The following is a 21533-nucleotide window of genomic DNA, read 5'->3' on the forward strand; positions in this document are numbered from 1 at the left end:
TTCTATTTGTTAAAAATATATTTATTTTTACGATATTTCGAAGGAATATTGATACCCTTGTTTCAAGTATATTAAAAACCGTTATAAAAAATAATATTATACAAAACCGTCTAAATTTTCGAAACAATGTTCTTTGTAAGAGCTTCTTTTTGAGAGTTTTTTAAAAGTGTTTTTTGTGATGTAAGAATTTGAACATGGGTTTCCAAAATGACATCGTCACATAATCGCCATCATCCCGGTTAAGACCATTGTCGCGAAAGGTACTTTCGTTGTGTTCTATTTCCAACGCTTCCCTAACTTTCCTATTAAAACTATTTATTTCTATTTTTAAGGTATTCCAGTGGAAATTTCCTTGGCAAATTTTGGAATGTTCAGCTACAGCTGAATTTTTCCCTTTACCAAGTTGTGCACTTGTTTGATGCTGGCATATTTGAGACAATATCTTTAGTCCAGTTTCACCTACATAACATTTGCCACAAGAGCACTCTAATTTGTAAACACCGGGATAGGAATTAACTGATAGTGTAGGTTTATTTTTAGAACTAAGTAGACTTTGGAGATTTTTTAGAGACTTAAACACTAGTGCGTACTCCGCTTTTTTAAAAACTCTTTATAACTTAGGACTGATTCTAGGGATCCAGGGTAAAGACGCAAGTCTTTTTGGAGACATTAGGAAATGTTGATTTTTTCTGAGGTCTTTTTTGTTGTTAGCACTTTCTTTTGCAGACTTAACTAGTTTTTCCAGACTTTTCCTCTCATAGCTGTTTTCTACAAATACATTAATAAGAATTGGCATATATATATATATATATATATATATATATATATATATATATATATATATATATATATATATATATATATATATATATATATATATATATATATATATATATATATATATATATGTATCAGGGATGCGAAGTCCTAAAAAGGGCTCCGAATTTGAAAGTTACAAAAAGATTACTTCATCCTAGTTTTTGTTATCCAGGAGCTCTAAAAATATAAATAAGTTTATGGACTACTGATAGAAAAAAAATTAAGATTTTTAGGTTAGAGGAACAATCATTTTTTGAACCCGGAGTCCGTAGGTATAATGGCGGCAAGGACTCCAGGACTTCGAGCTTAAAAACAATAAATTTCAAGTCATTAAATCTCATGAATTTTTTTCTTATAGCAGATCATAACTCAACAAATATGTTTAGAGCTACTGGACACTACAGACTTGGAAAAAGTAGAGATATAAAGCTGGAGTCCTTTTAGGACTCCAGCTTTATATCTCTACTTTTTCCTGATATGTATATATATATATCCCTGATATGTATATATATATATATATATCCGCATCCCTGATATGTATATATATATATAAATATATATATAAATATATATATATATATATATATATATATATATTTATATATATATATATATATATATATATATATAGAGAGAGAGAGAGAGAGAGAGAGAGAGAGAGAGAGAGAGAGAGAGAGAGAGAAGGAGTGCACAGTCAATCACTTTTCAAAAAAAAAGATTTAATTACAATGTTTGAAAATAACATTATCTCTAAACATTTGTTAAATGTCAATATTATTCAACATTCAATTCCTCCTAACTGAATTTGTTTAATTTGAAAGGTTTTACATATAATGAAGTAGGACAACAGATAATGATTGATTGAGTACTTCTAGTAACAAATATAGGCTACCTATAGTACCTACAATCTGTTTTTGCTAAACGTCTTGACCAATAAGAATTAAAAGACTCTCGACAGACATAATATTAATTTTTTAAACTGAATTACTTAGTCTAAACTATATACTGGTATGCAGACATAATCTAATAAGCTAGTAGGAAAAAATGTTTTTAGTATTCAATTTGTTTCTAAGTATTCAATTTGTTCTAATTTTCTTTAAATTACTAAACTAAACTCAAAACTAAATGAAAATAGAACATCTTTTACTTAAATTGTTGCAAACATGTTTCTATGTAGACAGTTGAAAGTTCCACATCAAAGAAATCAGGACACATTTTAAATGACTGACAGATCAACTGGGAATGTTAAAGGCTTTGATGCCCGTGCTGTTCCTCCATTAACTATTGGCTGTGGTAACCTTTTCATCTCTTAGAATTTCATAAGCTTTCTTGTTTAAGATAATAAACTGAAATGATGTAGACTGATGATAAATATGCAATCATTACTTTACTATCTTTCTCTTTTATTTTGCCAATGTAATGAATAATTTTTGGTTTATCAGTTTTCGGCTTTTCAATTTTTGTGGTAGTGTTCATGCTGTAAAATTGTCATCAGAATCTTTAATCATCATCAAAAATTGCTTAAGTCTGGTCAAAATTCTTTTGACCAGACTTAAGCAATTTTTTTTTCTATTTTTTTCTGTTTTTCTGTTTTTGTAAGTCGATATTCTTCTCCTGCTTCATCCTCAGATTCAGAGTCCGACTCAATGTCATGGTTCACCTTTTTTAAACTTCAGTTTATTTTCCAGCTGAATTAGTTTCAAAATTAACTTTTTTAGGTTTTTTTTTTAGCTTTATCTTGTTGTACCATTTTTTTTTCTTGATACCTTTTTGAATAGGCGACGTATCCATACCTAACTTGTGCTTGTCCAGATTTTTTTTCACTGCAGTTTTCTTTGAAAGACGTACAATCAACTCTAGTTCTAAGATAGTTTTAATTGTATCAGTCAAAATTCTAGCTGTTGCTTTTTTTCTACCCTTTCATAGTCTTTCTTTTTGACACTTTTGGGAATGGTCGATTGTCTTCTGGAGACTTCATAATTATTTGATCAGTAAAACTAGAAGTTGTAGTTGTTTGATCCTGTTGTTGTTGATCCATGATTATAGAACATGTTGGTTCAAGCCCAGGTTGTTCTTGATTGGTGTTTAAAGGAGTTGTTGAATCTAACACTAGTTGTTGTCGATTGGTGATTATAGAACTCATTGGTTCAGGCCCAGCTTGTTCTTGATTGGTGTTTATAAGAATCTTTTGATCTAGTTGTGTTCTGCGTAACATATGCAGCTGAAAATTCTGATTCGTCAAAGTTATTATTGTTGAATGGGTATATTTCTGTAAAAGCGGTATTAAAATTAGTTTTTTTCAAACAGCCACCTTCTTGCTCAAAAGATTTTTTAGATTATTAGATCATGCAGCTCTGGGAACTAATAATGTAGCATACCTCACAATACACAAGCAAGAAAATGTTGAAGACAATTTAAACTCTTGGCACTAAATTGCCATTAAATCACCTGTAGGTAACATACAAATCACCTGTCAAAAAATTTTCCATAACTCTCTACCCACCCAAAAATTGTGTTTAATAGCCTAGATTAACTATACCTTCATAGGTCAATGCTAATTAAAGAAAATAAAATTTTTCGTAAACTTTGTCTACATACCTGTAGAAGAAAATGCTGATTTGATATTTTTCAGTGGAAAAACAAGTGGAAAAGCAACACCAACAATTTCCGTAAGATTGAAGATATACATCAGTGTGACAGGATGGTTATTCATCCAGTCATTGCACGTCTGAGTGTAGTATTTCTTAAATGGACCATAAACAGCAACATCAAGTGGTTGCATCCGGTGACTGCAGTGTGGATTCCAATATTCTTACAAAAATCCAAAGATTGAAGGGAAATATGGCTATATGATATCCAATATTAACAAAACAGGTTTTTCAGTCGAACACTTACAATGTTTAGCAAAGTGTGTTATAATTTATAAATTTTATAAAATTGTTAAAATATATTAAATTTTTAAAATTGTTAAAATATATTAAATAAAAATGTTAAAATATATTAAATTTTATAAAATTATAAAATATGTTAAATTTTATAAAAACTTCAGATGTCATCCAGCCGCTAGGATTGATGGCTTCACATATTCCTGACAAAGCGACATTAATCATAATGTCTTTGTAGTGGACTCGAGAAAAAGTCCTAAAGGGAAGAACTCTGTTACCATGGCATTGATAGTGCAATACACTGTTACTAGCCGGCCACTTTTTGCTGAAGTAACATGGCCAACTTGGCAATTAGGGTTTGCTGCTATAACCCTGACAGTAGTACAACCCATTTTGTCACAATTATAGATATCATCTGGTGCAAAGTTATATCATTTATAGGCCGTATCCCAATTTTTATAAAATTCTGAGACATTGTGTTTGTTGAAGCTTGTAGCTCACAAAAGACTAGTTTCTTCTGGCTTGCGAAGTGAGAAATCCAGATGTCGATGCATGAAATCGTTGTACCAGTATTTTTGTGCAGTTTTGTGCATCCCAAGAAGATGAATGTTTTATATTGTTTTGTATAGCATAATCATATGCTTTTTTTTGGGCTTCTTTACTCGAATTAGATAGTCATGCATTAGTGTTTCTTGTTCATCGGAGAAAATCTTGCGAACCCTATAATTTGCCTCAAACTTCATATTTTCCATTCCAACATCCATTGCTTTTGATACATAAGAATGCAATGTACCATAAGGTATATTCAGGGATTATCTATTTCTGGAATTCCAGATATTTTTCTCAACTCTCAATTTTTCCGGACATCAAAAGTGTTTTTCATACATACAAGTTTAGGTATATATTTTTGTAATATATTTGTTTTTTAAGCTTTTTCACTCATCACTCATACAAAACTAAGAAAAGTTTGAAAAAAAGAACAATTCAGCTAAAAGCAAAATTTTTTCTAGATTTTTTCCGGATATTTTACCCAAACAATTTTCAAGATTTTTTAAAAATGGTCTGGATGATCTATGGGTATATTGTACAGCTTAGATGCACCTCTAATTGTCTGTGTGTTATCTAACACAGCTGTGAAAGCCTGCTTCATAAACTCTGATAACACTGTTTCTTTTTTTTTAACAACAGCCTTTTTCTGACCCATTTCAAACGAAGAAAATTAGCCTTATATAAATCTGAAGCATAAAAAAATGCCGATTTCTATATTCTTTAAAAAAAACAGAAATAAATTGTATACAGGTATTTGTATTTAGTATTGGAAAAAACAGTGCACAGTTGATCAGCAGCAGTACACAGTCAATCATTGATCCATTGTGCACCATCTTATGATGATTGACTGTTTACGTTCATGCCTATGATTCTCTCACCAGCTACAACTTTAATGGCATACATATTAATTAAAAACAAATTTAATCATAACCCATGCTATAAAATTATATTTCAAAATTGTCACACAAAAATATTGTACATACCTTGTGTACAACTTGATTTGTTTGATGATGTCAAAAATTTGCTTTTAAACCATTAAAAGACAAAAATAATTCAATAAACTTATAAAAGCATATCTCATGGCCAAAATGGCGATAATATCAATGTCCAGGTAACATTATGTGTTACAAAATAAGGGTGTGTTCATAAACAAAAACTTTGATCGACTGTGTATGCCGATGAACTGTGCACTCCTTCCCACTATATATATATATATATATATATATATATATATATATGTATATATATATATATATATATATATATATATATATATATATATATATATATATGCATGTTGTATATATGTACATATAACATGTTTTATATATATATTATATACATATATATATATATAACATGTTGTATAATCACGAATGTCCAATTATGTATAATTATATAAGTCCAAGTAAACTTATTTTGAGAAAACAATGAAAAACTAAACTACTCTTAGTTGCGCATCAACAAAAATTTTCTTTGTCTATTTTTAGAAGCAAAGATTTTTTAATTGGTCTAATATTTAAATAGATTATAGATTTCAATATATAGAATTAGGAAATAAAATCAACTCAAACTTTTTATTTTTGTGACTTGTTTTGCAGGTAGGCTCCTTGTATATATATACATATATATATATATATATATATATATATATATATATATATATATATATATATATATATATATATATATATATATATATATATATATATATATATATATATATATATATATATATATATATATATATATATATATATATATATATATATATATATATATATATATATTAGTAGAAAATCACTTAGCAAAAATTTTTTTTCATTTTACACTGTGTTTCATCAACAAAGATTCATCAGAATATTTTTCTGATGAATGTGTAAAATGAAAAAAAAGTTGTGTTAAGTGATATTCTACTAATATATAATTGCTCTGTTCTTTTAAGAACATTGAGCACTCTATTGTGTAGAATACATTTTAAAGTTGTTTAAATATATATATATATATATATATATATATATATATATATATATATATATATATATATATATATATATATATATATATATATATATATATATATGTATATATATATATATATTTTTTTCTCCTCCTTTTTTTTAAATCTTTAAAATCAAAATCTACTTTTGATAATATCAAGACAGATAAAATATGTTATAATTAAAATTTACTAAAGATAAGAAAATATATTACTGCTCTCACAAGGTTTTTTTTATTAAATTTAAATATAACCATTGGTGAATGGTTTTTTTTATCTTTTTTAAATGTTAGAATAGTTTTAAGCAGGTAGGTGTTACTTTAGGTCCCAACAAAGATTTCTATAAACGCATATTGAATATTACTATCAATATTTTAAATAAAAAATTAAAATAAATAAAAAAGTTATTATAGTGCCAATATTTGAATATTAATTAGTTTTAAATTTAATTAATTTTAATTTTATTTTTTGTAACTAAATCAATAACTATTATTGCAAGTCTAAAATAAAAACACTGTATTATTTTTAGTGGCAGTGAAAAAATTCAACTTGCTGTGTTGCATCCAAGAAGTCTATGTGTTTATGCAGTATCTAGTAATTGAAAAAGATATTTTAAATTTTTTTAAACTAATTTAATTGTTAATGTATAACTAATAATTTCCTCAGTCTCAACCTAGTGAACATTTAACTCGCTATCTAATACCCAACTTGCAATCCAATACGTATACTTGCTATTTAATACCCAACTTGCTATCTAATACCCGACTTGCTAAATAGCAAGTCGGGTAATACTGAAGAACAATTCGACTCTTAAAAATACTCTACTAATATTTTTATTTGAAATTTTAAAATGTTTTGCATGAATAAAAGTTAAATAAATCTTTAATTTAGCAATTAATAGTTACTCAGTTAATAACATTGTTTTTAATAATGTTATTAACTGAGTAACTATTAGTACTAAAGATAAATTTGTTAGGCAAAAAAAAAAAAGAGTTATCTGTAAAGGACAAAAAGAGTTTTAAAACACTTTTTAAAACACGAGGTGTACTTATATTACATATTGTTTGTTTGAAGTTCATCTTTTTTTTTTTCTTTTTTAAAATATTTTATTTATTTTTTAATATTTAATCTATTTTAATTCATTATTAAATTGAATGCCCAACACTAGAACACTAAAACATGGCAGTTTAATATTTTGTTTATTACAATACTAAAATATGGCAATCATAAGCTTAATATTTTATAAATTTTTTATACTATAAATTTTTTATACTATAAATTTATATACTATAAATTTATATATATCATAAATTTATAATATAAATAAATTATAATATTTTATAAATTTATTATATTATAGTATAACTTATAATATAATTTAAAAGTATTCATTTTAAATTCTTGCTTATAAAAGTATTTTTTGTTCACTTAAAAAAGAAAATTATTTAGAGTTTATGAAGACTTGTTTTTATTCAAAGGTGTCGTTGGATTTGTTGAGCAAAGTCAATTTTTTTCAACCAAGCTAATATATGAACATCGTTTGGAACATGTGTCATCAAGTATGGTGTATGGACCATTTGGTGGTGTAAAAGGTTATTTAGTTTATGATTTATTTATGAAGAGACCAAATGTCAAAGCTTTATTTGTATCTAATTAATTGACTCCTTGACAAATCTGTTGTCATATTCATTGACATAATTCTTTCTGGTTGTGTTCTTGTTAACTAAAAATACTTTTTAAATATTTGATTTGGAAAGAAAAAAAAGTTTAATGTCGTATGAAAGAGTAAAAGCTGTGTATTTTATGTGAGGTCTAGTTTCTTTCCAAAAATATTTTATGTGAGGTCTAGTTTCTTTCCAAAAATATTTTATGTGAGGTCTAGTTTCTTTCCAAAAATATTTTATGTGAGGTCTAGTTTCTTTCCAAAAATATTTTATGTGAGGTCTAGTTTCTTTCCAAAAATATTTATAATTATGTAGCTTAAAAGCAGTAAGAGTGACAATTATTTAAAAAAAGATATCATTAAAAAATAATTTTAATGATATCTTTTTTTAAATATTTGTCACAAGAGACAATAAAGAACAATGACACATTGTCAAATGTGAACAATGACACAATGTCAGTTGTGAAAATGACACAATGTCAGTTGTGAACAATGACACAATGTCAGTTGTGATTAAAATTATACAAAGCAAAAACAATTTAAATAGGAAAGGTTTTTAAATTAAAAAAATTTTTTTAATTTGATTTTACTGTAAAAAACAAAATTTTATTTTCTGTAAAAAAAAACAACTGTTTTTTGCACTATGCTTTATACTTTTTTTATTTTATCTTTATTTCTATACAATGCTTTTGATAATTTGCTTGTTGGTTGCATTAATTATTTATATATTATTTGTAGTTCACTTGTTGGTTAATTTAATTATTTATATAATAATATAAAAAAAAAAACAATTTTTTCTGTAATCATAAAAAGTCTATTTTATCCCATGAATAAAAATGTTTTGTACACTTTAAATGTTTCTATCACCCCTTCAAATAAATTAATTTACATAAAAAAAAAGAAGAAGAAGAAGAAGAAGTAGAAGAAAAAAGATTATTGTTTTATTACCAAAATAATGAGCACAAATCTTTCAAGATAATTGTAAATAATATAAATATATATATATTTATAATAACATCGATAAAATGAGTATTGTTATGTTTCACAATGGTTTCTTTTGAAACACAACATTGTTGCTTAATAAATATAAAATGAGTTTAATGAAAAACAAAACAAAAAGTCTACAATAATAACTATTATAGTTGGCTTATTCATCATCAATGATCAATCAACAGCATCATCAATCTAAACAGTTGGTTGTTTTTTTTAATCAACTGTTTTGAGTTTTTAATACTATCTTTAAAATTAAAATTTGATTTAAGTTAAAATGAAATTATATAAAAATGTAAAAAATGATTAGTTTATTATAAAATGTTTCGACTTCATTCTGCAAAACAACAATCCAAAACTGTAGATAGCTCTCTCTTTTATTCATTACTACCATCAACAGAAGTGAAGCAAGGTTCCACTGTAAAAAATTCACGGTGCAATGAACAATCTAAAGCTAAAAAAAGTAAAAAAGCAGAGTTTGTAACAGTGTACGAATTTCTAAGTGATGAACGTAAAGAGCAAGAAGTGGTGTCTGAACAAATCAATGAAGACCAAAGTTGAATGTTTTTTGTAGTTATTTGTTTCCTGGAAACATTGCAGCATTTCTTAATTCTATTGGCTGAAATATGTTGAACTCATTTTTGATTACTGTTTTAACTTATATATCCAACATATTATTAAGGATATTTTGAGAATTTTAAAGCAATTAAAAGAACAAGCATTGATGACTTTAAAGAAAATGATGTTTTATATAGCTTTTGTAAAAGATTTTAAATCCTTTGACTCAAGAATAAACTTTTATTTGATACAAATAAAGTTGCATTAGATTTAATAGTTTTGTAAATATATAATTGGGTAAAAGAATTGCACAAAGATCTTTTTTTTCTTATGTTGTTTTGAATTGTTTTTTAATAAATTATTTTAATCAATATATTTTAATAAAATATCCAAATAATTATAATATATTTACTGCCCAGCAAACATTTTTTTAGTGGATTTACAGTGGACCCCTATATAGGCATTTTGAACAGTTCATTGAAGTTTTGCTCACTGGTTTCTTAGTGGACCATTAGTGGTATCCACTGTAAGTGGCCAGTCGATAACTTTCCATTATGTGATATAGTGGCTAGTTATCGCCTAGCCACTTTTGGCAACTGCTACTAATGGTCCACTAAGTAACCGATAAACAAAACTACTACCTATATAGGCATATTGAGCGGGCTGCTCAATATGCTTATAATAGGTCCACTGAAAATCCCCTTTAGAATGTTTGCTGGGAGGTTAAGACTTTAAACTGATCTTATATTATGGCAGATTAGGTCATTTGAAATCATTTTTAGTCATTGTAAAGACAACTTATCTGTGAGAATAAGAACTATAAAGCAAGAATATAAACTTTAAAAAGAATATAATTCTCTCAATTTAATTTCAGGTAAAAGTAGGAGGAGCTCGTAAACCTTTGTAAACTTTCTATTAGTAGTAACGCAATAAAAATACAATTTGTCTTGTCCTGCAAAATGATTTAAAAACACTATATGACTTATTAGGTCTCTGTTTTGTGATGGCTTTTCGTTAATGATGCATTATTATCTTATGATTTATCTAATATCTAATAAAAATCCAATTCAACAGTAAACAATCAAAAAATACAAATTTTAATAAGTCATTTCTTTGATTTGTAACCATTAATTAACATTAGTTAATGACAAGTCATCTTGCTTATATACATTGTCAGTTATGCGACATAACATGTCAGTAATACAAAATAGCCTAACATACTTTGTCTGTAATAAAAAATTATTTGCTTGTAATGCAACATGGCTTAACATAGTAATACAATTTAACATTTCACTTATACAACCTGGTTATGCACAATATCCCATGACCAGTGAAGTAACTAAAATTTCAATATTTATCAGCACTCAAAATTATGGTCATTCAATAATCAATGATTTGCTACTTTTAGAAAAAACTTTATTCAGATCTCCCAAAATCAATTCTGCCAAACTTATATAATATATGTATTTTTCCAAAAAAAGAAAAAGTTATATATATTAGGTTTTATAAAATTACATGATTATCTATTTTAATATTTATATCTTTTTGTTATAATTATCTTTAGCATGGATATTTGCAAAAGATACCTATTTTGCCAAGACATTTGCAAAAATCTTACATTAATCTATAAAACATCTGCTATGTTAATCTCAAAAGAATCATTTAATAAAATTATATTGAATCAAAAAGACCAAAAAATCAAAAATAACAAATGTTTTAATTGGTAGAATAAACATAGTTTTAATATCATAACAATATTTAGTTTGAGGAAAATATAAATTATTTATTATTTAAACATTCCTAATAACAAGAAGTAAAATAAAGGTTATAATGGATGAGAAAAAGTTTAAAACATTTTATGCAAAATAAAATAGTTATATGTTTCAAGTTTTTAAAAGTAACAGATTAAAATTATAATTTTGAAATGAATTTAACAACAATTTAAAACATAAAGTTATTTGTTTTGTTGAAAACTAAACAAAAAAAAAAGTAAAGTAGGGTGAGAAAAGTATTTTTTATTCAATAGACAACTTTTAATATAAAGTTTTAAAACTTTTATCTAAGATTGACCCAGAAAGTATAAATAAACCATAAAAAGTTCCTTCTTCCCTTTAAAAGGGAATTAGTAGCAGTAAGTAGTAGTAATGGGAAACCACCATAAGGATATTAGTACAAAGAAAATCTTTTTAAAAAAAGTCTTGTTAATTGAGTTCTAACATTTTAACTCTAGTGTTTTTATTATAAAATAGTTGTTTATTGTTTTTATGCTCAAATTAGCATGAGAATTGATATGTTTTTTGTTGTCTTAGATTACACTAAAAACTTAATAAAAAAACTGTGAACTGATGCTGTTGAGTATTTTTTATAGATTATAAACTTCTTTTAATCTAATCAACTGAGAAAAGAATAAAATAATTTTCTTAATCTTGTCTCAGATTCCTTAATCTTGCAACTAAAAATCTCATCTCAGCTTCTTAGTCTCATAACTTGATTTTAACTTCTCGATTTTTAATCTTTGAACGAGGTTTATTTTAATTTAGACAAAGACTTTATTTGTATTCTTTCAATGGATGGCGTTTTAAGATTTTATGAGCAAGAAACTTTTTCATTTCAAGCTTTTCTTCCTGATTTTCTGTTACCTGGGCCATTTGTTTACATTAGTTCCAAAGATTCATTTGTATTTGGTGTCAGTGATAGAAGCTTGCAATGTTACAAGTAAGGTTTTTTTTTTCATTCTTATTTTATTCTTTAAATTTTGTTTTTAAAATAAAGAAATAGAGTATTAACCCCTAAAAAAAAAACCTATAAAATTATTTTCAGGGGTTACTACAAACTCCATAGCAACCCCTGAAAATAATTTTTATTTTATAAAAACTTATAAAGTATCATACCTTTTTTTATAAAAAACTTGTTTAAGAGATGCTCAACAATGAAATCATAAAATTTATGATATTTATTTTTTCCTTTTTCCTTTTTTTTTCTTCTCTTTTTCTTCGTATTATTAAAAAAAAAATTGTTGGCTATAATATCTTCTATTACCTTCCAAATAATTAAAAGTGATTTAGAGGGGCTACCGCTATTTTTAAAATTTTATGATTCAAATCCTACTTCTAAATTAACACATTTTGCATCAACTCAAATATAATAAGTATGGTAAATGTGACAACTTAATTAATTACATAACACTAACAACATGCTTGTAAAATGTTAATTTAACTGTTACTTGTAGTGCCAAGAATACACCATGCATGATAATATAAGCCCTTAAAGCCCAGGTCTCACCAGGCAATGCTGATATAAAAATTCAAGTTTTGTCTCAAAATCTCAGTTTTAGTTTTACTGTGGCATTTTTTTTCAATAGTTTTACAAGCATCAATCTGAATATCTAAAACTGAATCATTAACATCTTTGTTCATTTAAAAATTTTTGAAGTTTTATTTTCAAATTGTCTGTCATTCTCTTGTCAGAAGTTTTTCAGCACAATTGTGATATAGCTTTTAACATTTTGACTGCTATTTTGATAAAGACAAGGAAGATTTTACTAAGTATAAATTTAAAAAATAAAAACTATGTTTCAAAATAAATTTATGATAAATAGTAGTTTGAGAAAACGTTGATGAAAAACGCAGATGAAAAATTTTAGTAATCTTTTTTTTAAATAATTAATTAATTTAAATTTTTTTTTTTTTAATTAAAGTCGTTAATAATTTAGTTGCAAATAAAATAAGTTAATTACAATTGTTTAAATCTATAACCTATAATAAATATAAAATGCATTACGCAAAGATAGCTTAAAACAAGATTTCCAATATGTCTTACTAACTGATTGTTCTTAAACAAGATTTTCAATATGTCTTACTAACTGATTGGTCTTAAACAAGATTTCCAATGTCTTACTAACTGATTGGTCTTAAAATACATTATAATAATTATTTAAACTTAAAACTGTTTAAAAAGTTGTTCGCTATTGGTAATATTTTCACAAAGACAATTTCATGGATAGATAAATAATGATAGATGATTCAGGGCAGCAAGATATGAAGTAATAATAAAAAAATAGGGTTGTTACTTATACATAATTTTTAAAAGGATTTTGGATTATTTTATTTTCAAATTTTTAAGTTCATCAATTGAATAGCCTAACTCCATGAATTTCCTCAAAAATGTTAGACTATTTTATACTGTTGAACTTAACCTTGTGTTTCATAACAAGTTTTTGCAAAGCTTGGATTACATTAATCCATGGTGTGTGTGTATTGTGTATAAACTTAATCTTTAGCTAATGTGCTTTCATTCAGATATGGAACATTGGCATCATCATCTGTCAGTGACAAAAATGCAAAAAAGATTTTAGTATGTATATTTATTATTACATTTGTTGTAATAATTAAAATCAGTAACAAACAATTTTCACCTAATCATTAAACACTCATATTTCTTTAGCCTGATTGGTCAAAAATGTTGGGGGAGCATTTAGTGTCAATACAATTTTCTGGAGGATCCATTGAAGTGCTAGGTTTCTAATATAAAAATACTTTAAAAGTAAAATTCAAAAAATTATAAATAAAATAATAAAAAAAAAGTCAATAGATATATTATTTTATAAGTAATTTTAATTTGTGCGTTATAAAATTTCCTTTTTTTTTAAATGTATTTAGGTGAAAGATCCCTTTTCACTATTAACATATCTGGGGAAATTGTGCATATGAAAAAGTTAGAATATTCTCCAAACTGCCTTTTGTCCTATACTAAACCAAGTAAAAAATATATATTTTTTAAATAAATGAGACTAAATGTGTTTATGCTTCTTTGTTGCTAGATGTTAAATAGTTTGTTAAGATGTATGTTGAATGAGCGTATTTTTTAAAATTTTTTATAGGTAGTTCAGATGTAAAGATAAATTTAGTTTGTACTTATTCCTCTATGCTTCTTGTTTATGAAGATCACGTTTTAATTTGGGCTGCACAACTACCGCATGACTCAGTTTCTTGTAAGATTGGAAATTTTGAGTAAGTTAAATAGTTTAATAAAACAAAATTAATATATAATATAAATAATTTGTTAATATTCATTTTATTTATTTTTTATTTACAAAATCTCAAACACTTCACTCTTTTCAAATATCGATTTTATTATATCGAATTTATTTTTCTGAAACAAATACAAATAAGTTGTATCAATTATGTTATCAAATTATTCTGAATAGATTTTTAATTTGAGTTGCTATGTTTAAAGTTATAGTTTTTTTTTTTTAATTAATTTTAATTGTGCTCTTATTTATTAAGTTATAAAGTTTTCATTTAATTAATTTTAATTGTGTTGTTATATTTAAAGTTTTGGTTTTAATTTACAGTTTTTCAAAAGAAAACTAGTAAGATTTCACAAGATTTCACCAATAATATACCTAGAGTTAATTGCCTAGGGAGTAAATTTATTTAAAGCCATGTTTTTTATGGAGAAATTTGAACCTAAAATTGTCTTGCTTAAAACTAGTGCATCCAATACCGAAATCATTTTTCAATACCGGTATTTTGGTACTGAATAATTTCAATACCAGTATAATACTAGTGTTGAATTTTGTTTACAAAGAATGATAATTCATTAGCATAAATAAGTTTGAAGCGGAATCACACACGGAACAGAAAAACACAAATTTTAGTTACTAGACAAATAAAATATCGTAAAATATAAGTTCCAGCAGTAGTTTTTTAAAAATATTTTATTAAATATTAGTAAAAATTTCCAGAAAGTTACAGGACTACTATCAAATTATTAGAGTTACAGCAATCGTTTAAATCCAGTTCATGTATGGTCATGCACGGAAGTTGAAAATTTGTCGATTTCTTGTAGTTATTTTTATGATAATAAATTGTTTGTGAGTATTTCAAGTAAAATATTATATTTCTACAACTCATATTTAATATATTTTCGATGAGAAGTAGCAGTCATCAAATATTTTTGGCTAAATTAAAGCGTTTAGAAAAATATTGTATATTTTTCAAACTATTGTGTCATTAACACAAACACACAAAATAAAATAATAAAAATATATATGTTTAAATATTCAGGTAGCCTAAAACATAAAAAGAAATATTTTTGTTAGAGTTGTTCTTTAAGAAAATCATAATAGTATGCAAATTGCTATACGTCTTGGCTTCTAATTGTAAAAACAAAGAAAAATAAAAAATCATGTGTAGAAATGGAAATACCCTGCTTTGTTAGTAGAAGGAAGTAAGAGTTTTACTTTTAAATTAAACAAGTTTTATCTTTAACTAAAAATTTTTATTAATAAGTTTTTTATAAAAAATCAATTAAACAACTTATCATTTCCTCTTTCCCAAACTCTTGAGCAAACATGATTTCCTATTCTCATTACGAGCTGAACAACCGTTGTGTATTGTATCTAGAAGTTTTAAGTATTCCATTTTATGTTTTACGTTAAGAAAGCAATGCTTTCTTCACGTAAAACACACAATTTTCACACAAGCCCTGTACATATTTTTTTAATACTAGTATTTAGCATAATATCGGTATTTTGGTACTTAAAAAAGTTTGGTAATAGCGGTATTCCGGTACTCCGGTATTCCGGTATCTGTTCTATTGCTATCGGGTGCACTACTTAAAACCATGTTTTTTATGAACAAAGTTACATAGATGATATACGTACAGTTCTTTTGAAGCATTTTTTATGAACAAAGTTACATAGATGATATACGTACAGTTCTTTTGAAGCATTTTTTATGAACAAAGTTACATAGATGATATACGTACAGTTCTTTTGAAGCATTTTTTTATTGATAAAAATAGAAAACTATGTTTTGATATAATATTAAGAATTTTAACTTCTTATATAATTAAAAATTCTTTTGATGTAAAAATAACAAAATGATTGGTTTTTCCTGAGTAATAAATACAATTTTATTTTTAGTAGATGTTCTAGACATTAAAGACGAATAGACAAGGCATTACTAAACATTCTTACCTAATCTTATTTTCTTTGATACAATAGCACAGGTTTCGACTGTGTTTTTATGGATACCATCTGTTAACCATTTTGATTGATTTTATTTTTGTATTTTTTTTTTTTAATCAATTATTTCTATTTTCAACCCTTGGAATTAGGGTTGGCATTCGGCTATGTTGACCTAACTGCCGACATGAAAGTGTTTGAGGTCGGCAAAAAATTGCCGACCTCATTTCTATTTTTTATGATAAGACCTTTGTATCAAATAATTTTTGCCGACCTCTAAAAGATTAAGGTCGGCAAATTATTGCCGACCTCAATTTTCCTAATTCTGAGGGTTGTATTTGTATTTATGTCTTCTAACTTTTAGTTTATTAATTAATTTTTTACATAAGCTTGTTGTTTTTATAAATACTGTTTAAAAATAAATATTTAATAAATAAACATTTTTAATAAATATTCATTTAATATTGTTTATTATTATTATAATAATTTTATAAATTTTTAATAACTTTATAAATTTGATATTTAATTTAGTGGTTTACAGGGAGTGATTGTAACACTTAACGAACATGGATATATTTTCTGCTCGTACTTAGGAACCACCCCTTCTTTATTTACTATACCAAAAGCTACAGAACGAGAAAATAACTTTGATGTGAGTCAATCAATAGAGTTTGTTTAAAAAATCTTAAAGAATATTGGACAAATTTTAGATGATTAATTGTATTTTAGGCTTTAAAAAAAGAATTAAAAGGTTTGAATAAATTTATTCAAGCGTCTGAAAGTGGTACAGGTACATATGCAATATATTTTTCTTTTTTTTTAAGTTTATTATGGTGCAAGATAAAATGCACAATATAAAATAGTGATCAAATGTCAAAATCTGGTGAATGTTTAAAAATTTAATTTCATCCTCTCATGATAACAGTTGTTGCAATATACTTAAATTTAGGGTATGATATAATTGGTGGTCAAATTTAGACAATACTTGTGTTGTTTGCCATATGAAAATAATTTTAAATTTACAGATACTTTTACATTTTAAGTACAATAAATGGTTTGTCATTAAACTGTATTATTTCTTGCTTCATCAAACAATAAGAATCAGTTCACTGTTCTCCTGTGTTTCCAAATTAATTAAATTCATTTGACTGAATTTATTATTAACATTCTTCTGCTATAACATGTTGTTTACATAGCCAACGCATGCTCTATTTTGATTTTGCTATAATTATTTTAAATGCTTAGCTTTTTCTGTTTCCAAAGTTCTTATTTTTGCTTAGATTTTTTGCACTGCAAATCTCATTTCTTCTATATCTAAACTACAGACCATTGTGAATACAATCACTGTGTTCAGATGGGCAGACATAGTTGTACAGTATCCTGTGTAAATTGATTATGGTTTTTGACTAAAGCTAGCTGTTTAAGGATATGGCGCAGATTGTAAACTTTGTCAGAGTGTGTTTTTCAAGTAAAAAGAGGAAACAAGGAATGTGTCAGTCAATAGCAAGTATAATGCTCTCTTTCTTTTTTCTTTAAAAGAGTGCACATGTCGTTGTGATACTACTGATGATACTAGATGGTATCATCTGTCTTCCTTCATCAAATTCATATAAGGGGTGAGATGAACTCTGTTTCCAGTAGGTTCCTTGATTGTTAAAACTGTTTCTTGTGATCCTATTTCAGCTAACGTACACAAAAAGTTATGCTATGTCATTAGTATATTTTATAAAATTGATAAAACTTTTGGCTATTGTTATTTAGGATCAGATCTTTAATAATTCTCAGTATCACATAGTCGAAGGCATAAAAAAACTGACCTGTCTAAATTAAATTAAAAACCATTTTCATTCTGTTTGTTTGTTTTATGTTTTATTTGTTTATTTTTTAAATACATTTTATGTCACTCCTATGACTAGAAATAAAAATAAACCAAAGTTTTTGCTTAGAATGATTTGCAATTTAAAGGGAGGTTTGATTTGACTTTTCCATAGCATGAAAATCTCAACACTTTCTAAATTATAAAATGCATAAACATGCTTAAAAAAGTCAAACAAATATATGCTTATTAAAGTTATAAAATCTTCTAAATATAAGAAGTTATAAAATTATAAATTAAAATAATTTAAAGTTTATTTATATGATTCACAATATATCAGGCCTTGTTATGAGTTTATGTTGCGTGACAGAAAAGTGTAACATAAGTTAATGTAACTTTACTCAATATTCATAATTACATTGTTAAAAGTTGTATTACTTCAGCTGCGTATTTTAAGTACCGTTTGTAATTAAATTTAATTTAAAACCACGTTAAAAATCATTTAAAGTCTTAATATCATTAAATTAAACAATATTATTTAATAAAAAAAATTATCAATAAAATTTAAATATGTTTTTTGAAAGAAAAGAAAAAATTAACCTTATTTTAAAAAACTTTACTTATGCTATTTATTTCTTAAAACATTCACAACATCATTGTCTTATGTTTGCTTTCCGCAATTTAATTTTTTTTTTAATGAGTGGGAATAGTTTATGGGTGAAGTTCTTAATGGTCAATTACTTAATTTTTTATCAACTATAAAATAAACTATTTCTTCTACAACTTTAAACAAACTATCAATCGAGTTTATTAGTTATCAATAAGGTATTTTTCTGACTAGGTTACTTTGTATCAATTTTGCTTTTATAGGTTACTTTGTATCAACATCGTTTTAAAACATGATTAAACTTTTTTCATTAAAACTTTTGTCCAGAAATATAAGAACTAGCGATCGCAATTGCGGTTGCTTAATAATAGTGATTTCTTCAAATAATATACTTTCAAAATAGTTAAATGACTTTGGGCCAATTGCAATTCGCGATATGCCCCTTCATCATATATTCTCAACATATTGTATACATAGATGCTTATAATATATACATAGATACTTATAAATGAGCCCATGAGATGCATAGTGGTATAAGTCACTTTTTTCAATATTTTGAGTTATTGCCACCAATGGTTAGCATTTTGTTTATTCTATTACATGGCAGAGTGATATAAGTTTAATGATATCGATAATGATGCTGGAACTGTTTTTTGTTATGCTCCTCACTAAACAGCTGTTTTTGTTCACAGCCATAGTGATATTAGTCAGACTTACCAAACTAGATATGAGTGACTTATACCACTATGCATCTGAGGGGGTCAAAAATAAATATAAATATGTGAAGTGTCTGTGAATATGGATATATTTATAGACACTTCAGCTGGCCCTGTTGGTAGATGTTCCTTAAGGAAGATAACATATTAAGCTGGTAAAGTTTATTACATTTAAAAAAGATAATTAAGTCACTTCTTTCTCTTCTCATTACTAAAGTTGTTAAGTTTGGTCTTTTTAATCTTTCCTCATAGTAGCTTTGAGTGTGCTGGAATTAGTCTCGTTGCTCTACGCTGTACTTGTATTGTATACTGTACCCTTTCAATAATAATATTTTTTTTTTTAAGAAATGGATTTCAAATAGCATATTCATGATGAGGGCGTACTAGCAAAACATATAACAATTTAACTATATCAGCGTTTAAAAATGAAAATGTGTGTTGGATAAGACCTAAATTTCTATGTACTTTAGAAATACAAACAGATATAAAATAGTCATTTTTCAGATTGCTTTTTAACATGACACCTTGTTTTCATATTCTTTAGTACTCAATTGGTAATTAGAAATATTTTAAAAGATTTTTGTCAAGTTTTGTTCTTTTATTTACATGCATAGTTTTACATTTTTCTAAATTTTACTATTTACTACATTTGTATTGCATACTTCAGTCACTGCACCAATTAAAAATATTGACAAATATTTTTAATTAGTGCAATGACAAAAATGTGACAAAAAAAAATTTGTCATTCTGCAGATCATTACAACTCTTATCACGAATTATTTTTAAAAACTTTGTAGTTATCAGCATAGAGTTTGTATATATTTTTTAGTTTATCTGAAAGATCATTGATATAGGTTAAAAACAAAATTGGTCCCAGAGCTAAGCTTTGGAGCATACCACTTAAAACACCAAGTCATGTAGAAGCAATATCTCCAAGAACAACTCTTTGCCTTCCATTTGATAAAAGGGACTCAATCCATTTATTAACCAAATCTTTTATACCATACATTTCGATTTTGAATATCAATTTTCTATGATGAACTCTGTCTAATACTTTAGAGAAATCAGTAAAGAGAATGTTGATAAAGTATTCCTGATCCAGCTGGAGTTAAAATCTTTCGGCTTTCAAGTAAATTAGTAATGTAAGATTTACTTGGTAAAATATCATGCTGATTCTTATTTATCAAATTATTGTCTAAAAGATGTCAAATTTTTTATAGTTATTTTTTAAAATTTTAAATATAATGGATGAAAGAGAAACAGGTCTATAGGTTAGAGGGATTAAGCTTGTCGCGGTTTAAAAAAAGTAAAACTATGTTTGAATCAATATGTTTAAATAGAATGCTCGATGTTCTTAAAGAACAGAGGAATAATAAATTAGTAAAAATACTTACCTCAATTTCTTCTACAGTCTGTTTCACCTTCTGTAGGTTCATCAGGTTTTGTGCTTATATATATATATATATATATATATATATATATATATATATATATATATATATACACATACATAAATTAGTAGATAATCACTTAACAAAATTTTTTTCACATTGTTAAATATATATATATATATATATATATATATATATATATATATACATATATATATATATAAATATATATATATATATATATGTATATATATATATATATATATATATATATATATATATATATATATATATATATATATATATATATATATAAATTATGTTAGTGTATTCTACAAAGAGAGTGCTCAATGTTCTTAAAGAACAGAGCAATAATAAATTAGTAAAAACACTTTTCTAATTTTTTATTAATTTACATATATATATATATATATATATATATATATATATATATATACACACACACACATATATCACATATATATATATATACATACACACATATATCACATATATATATATACACACACACATATATACACACACACACACACACACACACACACACAC

General features: G+C 25.6%; 1 protein-coding gene across 1 annotated transcript in view; it reads left to right on the plus strand.

The window, feature by feature from the left end:
* Positions 1-21533, plus strand: part of LOC100213544 (protein PTHB1) — a 60509-nt gene that overhangs the window by 787 nt on the left and 38189 nt on the right. Inside the window, exons 3-11 of the mRNA XM_065799518.1 lie at positions 6782-6846; positions 7731-7844; positions 12004-12178; positions 13762-13816; positions 13907-13979; positions 14122-14220; positions 14343-14472; positions 16965-17085; positions 17163-17223. Coding sequence (XP_065655590.1) covers positions 6782-6846; positions 7731-7844; positions 12004-12178; positions 13762-13816; positions 13907-13979; positions 14122-14220; positions 14343-14472; positions 16965-17085; positions 17163-17223 — 893 coding nt within the window. The remainder of the gene's footprint in view (positions 1-6781; positions 6847-7730; positions 7845-12003; positions 12179-13761; positions 13817-13906; positions 13980-14121; positions 14221-14342; positions 14473-16964; positions 17086-17162; positions 17224-21533) is intronic.

This window comes from Hydra vulgaris, chromosome 06 (genome assembly GCF_038396675.1).
Source record: "Hydra vulgaris chromosome 06, alternate assembly HydraT2T_AEP".
Classification (NCBI taxonomy): Eukaryota; Metazoa; Cnidaria; class Hydrozoa; order Anthoathecata; family Hydridae; genus Hydra; species Hydra vulgaris.